Source organism: Thalassophryne amazonica, chromosome 12 (genome assembly GCF_902500255.1).
Source record: "Thalassophryne amazonica chromosome 12, fThaAma1.1, whole genome shotgun sequence".
NCBI classification, from domain to species: Eukaryota; Metazoa; Chordata; class Actinopteri; order Batrachoidiformes; family Batrachoididae; genus Thalassophryne; species Thalassophryne amazonica.
In genome coordinates, this window is record NC_047114.1 from 75,746,314 (window position 1) to 75,753,961 (window position 7,648).

Here is a 7,648-nt window from a genome sequence, read left to right on the forward strand (position 1 = left end):
TTAAACCAAGGATCCTCTGGTCTCAAACCCAACACTTAACCACTAGACCATCACCTCGCCCTGATGAAACTGACCAAATGAACTGAACATTCACAAATAAATGTAATACTTACAAATATTTAACAAACCAGATCCTTTTTTGTTCAATTTACAAAAAATAAAACATATGATTCTGTTGACATACACTGTTAATCAACTTTAATTGTACTGTTGTCTATAAATCTGTTGAATTGAAAATCAACAAATAATTAATAGTTTTTTTTTTAACTGTCACATTTTTGTAACATTACTTAACCTACTTTAATGCAACTTATAACCTACCATAAATGTAAAAGTAACTCCAGCAGCTCTCCTTAATACTAAGACTAGGACTAGTGGACTCTAGGACTAGTGGGAAGTTCCCTTAATGACAGGGCTAAGCCAGCTAGCTTGCTAATGTGGGCATGAGCCAGATAATAATTTCAAAATTATGCAAAGGGAATACAATAAAACTCACAAATAATGGATTCAAGTGGACCAGGGAATTTTGTCTGTTATATTCAAAATTCGTTATAAGTATAAAATGGATAAACTCCGTTATACGTATAAAACGTCAAAATCTGTTATACGTATAAAACGGACAAAATCCGTTATACGTATAATCAATTCAATCAATTCAATCAATTTTTTTTTATATATAGCGCCAAATCACAACAAACAGTTGCCCCAAGGCGCTTTATATTGTAAGGCAAGGCCATACAATAATTATGTAAAACCCCAACGGTCAAAACGACCCCCTGTGAGCAAGCACTTGGCTACAGTGGGAAGGAAAAACTCCCTTTTAACAGGAAGAAACCTCCAGCAGAACCAGGCTCAGGGAGGGGCAGTCTTCTGCTGGGACTGGTTGGGGCTGAGGGAGAGAACCAGGAAAAAGACATGCTGTGGAGGGGAGCAGAGATCGATCACTAATGATTAAATGCAGAGTGGTGCATACAGAGCAAAAAGAGAAAGAAACAGTGCATCATGGGAACCCCCCAGCAGTCTACGTCTATAGCAGCATAACTAAGGGATGGTTCAGGGTCACCTGATCCAGCCCTAACTATAAGCTTTAGCAAAAAGGAAAGTTTTAAGCCTAATCTTAAAAGTAGAGAGTATAAAACGGTCAAAACCTGTATGTCACAGATTAGTTACAGCCAGGAGGCGACGAACGATCTACGGGGAATCCCAGCACCAATTAGGTTTACGTACTTCCTTGATTAAAAGCCTGACCGTGGTCCATGTCATATGGTAAGGTTCTGCACTTTTGTCTTGGCCCAACACACCAGCCACAGTAGTGATCGGATATTTAGCTGTGATCAGGGACTTTGTGTGTGGATGGTCAGGTGTTTGCGGCCGTCACCACCATCGGTTTTGGGTGCTCTCAAGGGGATCAAGACTCCGCTGTCCTAGATTAGGGTATGGATGCGCACTAACTAGACAACAGACTGTTGCTGTAACTACTTGTTCATGTGTGGTTGTTTGTCTTGGTATGTGGTATTGTTGGGGTTCCACCTCCTTGCTGTCTCACTTTTCATCACTTCACAGTTATTACTGTCACCATTTGTCTTCCGTTCTTGTCTGTCTCCATGTTGTTTTGGTGGTCAGCCCTTCCTGATAGAAGTTATCTGTTAGCTTTAAATAAAATGTCATAGGCTGATCAGGAAGGGCAGATGAAGGTCACACACGCACACCACGTTCACTCATGCACTACATGCTATCTGTCTTGCAAGAACAAACTGCATATATGTGTATACGGTTCTGCTAGTTTGGCATTTACCATTACTATATATGCAGATGGGAGGAAAAGCCTGACCTTGAATAGGGGCCTGCCTCATTTAATGACCGGGTCAAAAACCTAGTAAACACAGGACCTTATATGCATTAAAAAGATCATATTTGGTTGAATCGACTGTGGAGTGGTACCTTAAAATCCTAAAGCCTGATTTGTGCTTCTCGAGCTCTATCACCATGCAATGACACTGATGTGTGCGTGACCCTTCTAAAGTTCTCCGTCGCATCTTGATGCAATTTTCCACAGGAACAGCAGCTTTTTCAGGATTAATTTGTCACTCAATGAGCTCCACTTCTTCATACAATCATCAACCTCCAAACCAACGTTACAGCTTGTACAATTTCCTCCATGAATTTGCAGGTCATTTGAGTGTTGTTTCTGACTCCGTGTTGTGAAGTTGATCATATTTGCGAACTTTTCTGCCAAATGTATTCCATCCATAATCAAAATGTAATCGGTGGGTGCACTGCAAAAACTTTCAAAATATGACGGGAGAGGAAAGAGTGAAACCGGAAAAGTGAGGCAAAAGCCAGGCAGAGGGCTACATCCAGGGATATGTGTGAAACTTAACACCATATTAGAGTGCAGGCAACAAGCAATATTTTGTTAATAATCACAGGACTTGAAAATAAAAACCTCATTTAGGTTCCGTGTCTGAGCACAGTTTGAAAAAAACAAATGGCTTTTAATCAAACAAATACAGTACCCACTTTGCTTGAATTGGCGAGTGTCAGTGCTGAACTTCATTTTGCACCTCTGTTATGTCCAGACTGCTCTGTCCGGTACATGCGAGGGGTTTTTAATGGAAATACATTACGATGGGATGGGATGTTTTGTCCAATGTGTGCGAAAATCTGTTATAGAAAGTCCGATATATACAGTGTTTATTACAGTAGAGCAGTGACTTATAATTGAAAATATATGACAGTTCCTCAATCAACATGTATTATATGTACAAATAGTTGTTAGAAATCTACAGATTCCAGAGTTTTACATGTATATAGTTAAACCCTACGTACCAGCCTGGGCTCTGTGTTCTCTCTCGGGACTACTCTGTGTCCCTAGGGTGAATAAAAAGTCTGCGGGTCACAGAGCTTTCTCTTATCATGCCCCTTTTCTGTGGAATGATCTCCCTATGTCAATAAAACAGTCAGATTCTTAAGTCCATATTTAAGACGCACTTATTTTTCCTTTCGTATGGCTAGTATACTTGCATAGTATGGTACTATGCTTTTTACTCTTTTAAATTAATTTTATTAGTAAAGAGAGCGGGCTGTGACCTCAACTTTATCTAAAGTCTGGGTCTTTTAGTGAAACAGGGATAGTGGCCGGCGATCACCTTATTATTTCTTCTGTTTTTCTTGTTGCTTAATGCTGACAAATTATACTGTATTTGTTGTCTTTCTGCCACCTGCTTCTGTTTTGTTTTTCTGTTTGAGGAGCGGCTCCATCCAGAAGTGAGAATGGGTGTCTTCTTCTGCAAGCCTCCCGTCCTATACACCAACATGGACTCCCAAAATTTCCTGTATAGTTGTATTGTCAATTGTGTTGGTAAAGCATGGCCCAAGCAGAGGGTCACCCCTTTGAATCTGGTCTGCTGGAGGTTTCTTCCTCAAATCATCAGAGGGAGTTTTTCCTTACCACTGTCATCTGTGTGCTTGCTCTGGTGGTTGGTAAGGTTAGACCTTACTTGTGTGAAGCGCCTTGAGGCAGCTTTTTTGTGATTTGGTGCGATATACCAGGTCTGTGATAAAAGTAACGGACCTTATTATTTTTTCAAAAACCATATGGATTTGAATCACGTGTGATTACATCAGATATACTTGAACCCTCGTGGGCATGCGAGAGTTTTTTCATGCTTGTCGGTTACGTCATTCGCCTGTGGGCAGTCTTTGAGTGAGGAGTGGCCCACCCTCTCGTCGATTTTTTCAATGTTTAGGAGTTTAGTAATGGCTCAGAGACTGCTGTTTTGTTTGATAAAAAAAATTTTCAAAAACTGTAAGGCAAAACTGAGTGGACACCATTCGATAAATTCAGCTGGTCTGGTAGTGTCGCGTTAAGGACGGCCCACAGCGCCTGACGGCGATCTGCGCTTCGAGGCGGCAGCGTCTCGCCGTTTCAAGTTGAAAACTTCCACATTTCAGGCTCTGTTGACCCAGTAAGTCGTCAGAGAACAGAGAACTTTCAGAAGAAGTCGGCATGAGGAGTTTATTCGGACATTCCATTGTTAACGGACATTTTGTAATGAAAGAACGTGTGGGCAGAGTCGCATGTCGGGCTGGACCTGACCGCGGGGGGTCGTGACAGGAAAAACACCTCCGTTGGAAACCTTAACGGGCAAGTTGGAACATGCCCAAGCTGTTAAACAATTTCTCAGTTACTCACTTGTTGAAAGCCATCAAAAGCCGCCTGAATTTTACAGAGGTGTTTTTCCTGTCGCGGCGCACACAGATTCGCCGAGTCGTCACGGAAACGACTCGGTGAATTTGCGCGCACATCTTTCATTAAAAAATGTCCTTAAACAATGGAATGTCTGCATAAAGTCCTCATGCCGGCCTCTTCTGAATCTTCTCTGTTCTCTCACGACGTCCTGGGTGAATTAAGCCTTAAATTAGAATGTTTTCAGGTCGAAACAGGCCGACGACGGCGCCTGGAAGCGCTGCGTGACGTCCCGCTCTGTGGGAAGTCCTTACAGCAACAGAAACACCCCATAATCTCTCATCAGCCGTTAAACTTTTCACCAAAAACCAGCTTAATTTCTCGAATAGTGTCCACTCGGATATTCCTCACAGGCCCAGAAAAAATGTTGATAAAGCAACGCGCGCCGTCCGCAGTGGCTATTCAGACAAAGAGATTCCGACGGGCGGGGTGGAGCACTCCTCACTCAAGGCCTGCCCACAGGAGAATGACATCACCGACACGTGAAAAAACTCACGCATGGGCACGAGGGTTCAAGCTTGTCTGACGTAAAAACATATGAATCAAATCCATTTATTTTTTGAAAAAAATAAAAAAGACCGCTTTTTTCATCACAGACCTCGTAAATTAAATAAATTGAAATAAATTAAATTGAATTGAACATAAACTGAAATCCAGTCTGATGTTTCACATTCAAAATGGTAGCATGATCACAGCAATAAATGTCAGTTTTGTGGTAGCACTGAATGACCAACTTTTGGTTTCAAGAGGACTTTAGAAAGGATGGTGGTTAGTGTTACCATATTAAAGTGTACTCTTTCCCATGCCTGTTTGAACCGATCAATGGCTCTCAATCGTGGTCCTTGGGACCCACAGTATTGCATGTTTTCCATTAGTCTTTGATCGCCTAAGACAGGTGTGTTTAGCCATCATCAGCTGGTTAAACACACCTGATTTGGCTCATTATGTACACTTAAAGCAGGGAAAAATGGAAAATACACAGTACACTGAAAAAACAGAATAGTTGAGCCAACTTAAAAAAGCGTTACAGTTGGCAAAACTTAAATGAATTAAGTTGTTTGAACTTAAGTTTGTAACATCAACTCTAGATCAACTCTAACTTACAAACTTAAGTTCAAACAACTTAATTCATTCAGGGTTTTTTTAATCAATTGTAACACTTGTTGGTTCTTTTTTCAGCCTACTTTGGATTTCAAGGATAAACACTGAAAACAGATCTTCCAGACAAGTGTGGAAGATCTTAGCTATGTTTCCCTTCCCTTGTCATAAATCATGTTAATGGGTTTAATCAAAATTCAATTTAATTTCAATTTCAATTTATTAATTTATATAGTGCCAACTCACAACAAAGTCGCCCCAAGGCACTTCACACAATTCACAAAATTAAAAGCAAGAAAAGCACAATAAAAAGATAAAACACAGTAGAATAAAAAGAAATTACAAAGCAAACACAAACAGAATAAATTAATGATAAGACAGTCTAAAAAAGTGGGTCTTCAGTCTTGATTTAAAAGTCTCCACCGTGTCAGACTGCCGAATAACAGCAGGTAGATTGTTCCAAAGAGTCGGACCACAGTAGGAGAAGGCTCTATACCCCACAGACTTCTTGTTCATCCTCGGAACACACAGAAGCCCTGCGCCCTGCGAACGCAAGGGCCTCGCAGTTACGTAGGGCTTAACCAAGTCCACCATGTAGGAAGGTGCCAGTCCATGAACAATTTTATAAACCAACAATAAAACTTTAAAATCCGATCTGGCAGAAACCGGTAGCCAGTGAAGGGATGCCAGAATGGGAGTAATGTGGTCAAACCTTCAAAAGTCAAAAGTCTGGCAGCATCTCTGTTTATAATAATAAAAACAATCTACCATTATTCATTTGTTCTGTTGTCTAAATCCTTAGACAAGATGTGGCATTGTTCTTCTTTAGGATGTTGATAATAGTTCACAAACTTTGACAATATGGTAGTTAACAATATTGCATTATGTCTCAACCAGATCATCAAGGCTGGAGTTGAGACCACTTGCAAATGCCACGGAGTCTCCGGTTCCTGTACCGTCCAGACCTGCTGGAGGCAACTCTTGCCCTTCCATGAGATTGGCAAGGAACTGAAGCAGCGATACGAGACCTCCATCAAGGTTGGCAGTTCAACCAATGAAGCCACAGGGGAGGGTGAAATCCCCACAGGTCGAGGCCAGCAGCAGCAACAACCGCAGCAGCCGCAGCAGGTGCTGCCCGGCCTCGGCGACCAGATCCCTCGCACTATGGATCTACTCCATATTGAGGATTCACCTAGTTTTTGTAGACCCAGCAAGTACTCATTGGGCACCGCCGCCCGCAAGTGCTACAAGGACAAGAACTGCGATGCCATTTGCTGTGGGCGAGGCCACAACACCCAAAGCAGGGAGGTGACCAGGCCCTGCCAGTGCCAGGTGGTCTGGTGCTGCTATGTTGAATGCAAGCAGTGCACACAGAGAGAAGAGGTGTATACCTGCAAAGGGTAACCCCATCGCCTGGCGCTCCCTGTTCCTTAACGACGAATGGAGAAAGTGAATGACGGCGGAGAGGTTAAGCAAGATTTCACCTTCACTGTTGGACCTGCGAACGAGGGAGAGCGAGCCAGTTTAGAAGTAGGAAGCACTTTGAGCGACTTTTGTTGGTTGAGTTTGTTGGCGACCGTATCTCGGGTTTACGGGAGTAACCACCCCGCCTGTTGTCTCAGACAACTGGGTCAACATCTCAAGCTTTTTGTTGCAGAATTACCTTGAAGAAATTACACAAGAAAACAGAAACAATGGAGATTAACATCTGCAGAAAACGGGGGACCCAGGAATAGGACAGCGATGGCAACAGACTGGTTTTGAGGTTTTGCCCAAAAAGGTGTGAATGAGTTTATGTGTACGTGTCTATTGTTACATGTTTGTATGAGAGTGAACTTGAGCTGGAGGGGAGGAAAAAAAAAGCTCCAATGACGACGTCTGTGGCAATAAAAATCATATTCAGAGACTGCTACATAAGACAGGGTGTAAGAATTACTCTATACACACACACACGCACACACATACACAGTGTGTTTGCATATGTACATAAATGCAATTATATTGTAGTGATATTATACAAGCCACTTATCTAACTATGTTAAGATAAACCACTAACCACACAAATGTCTCATTTGTGTGTTTTCTCTCATTTTTACTCTTGATTCATGTTGACAAGGCCCTTTGGAAAGCAGCAAACTTGTGTCTGTTGTCTTGCTGCACATAATTTATAAATCCTTCAGGACTGCTCTTTCATGAGGAGAAAACAAATACGCTTTTTTTTGGGGGGGGGGGGGGGGGGTTAAATGTCTATTAATTATATAATATGAAGCTGTTATTAAATGCATTAATAGAAAAAGCTGA

The 7,648-nt window shown here is 41.9% G+C and overlaps 1 protein-coding gene across 1 annotated transcript in view; it reads left to right on the plus strand.

The window, feature by feature from the left end:
- The window catches only part of wnt9a (wingless-type MMTV integration site family, member 9A), a 77,905-nt gene extending 70,710 nt beyond the window's left edge, over positions 1 to 7,195 (plus strand). The window contains exon 4 of the mRNA XM_034183380.1: positions 6,245 to 7,195. Within this exon, the coding sequence (XP_034039271.1) occupies positions 6,245 to 6,751 (507 nt within the window). The 3' untranslated portion in view covers positions 6,752 to 7,195. The remainder of the gene's footprint in view (positions 1 to 6,244) is intronic.
- Positions 7,196 to 7,648: the final 453 nt, after the last annotated feature.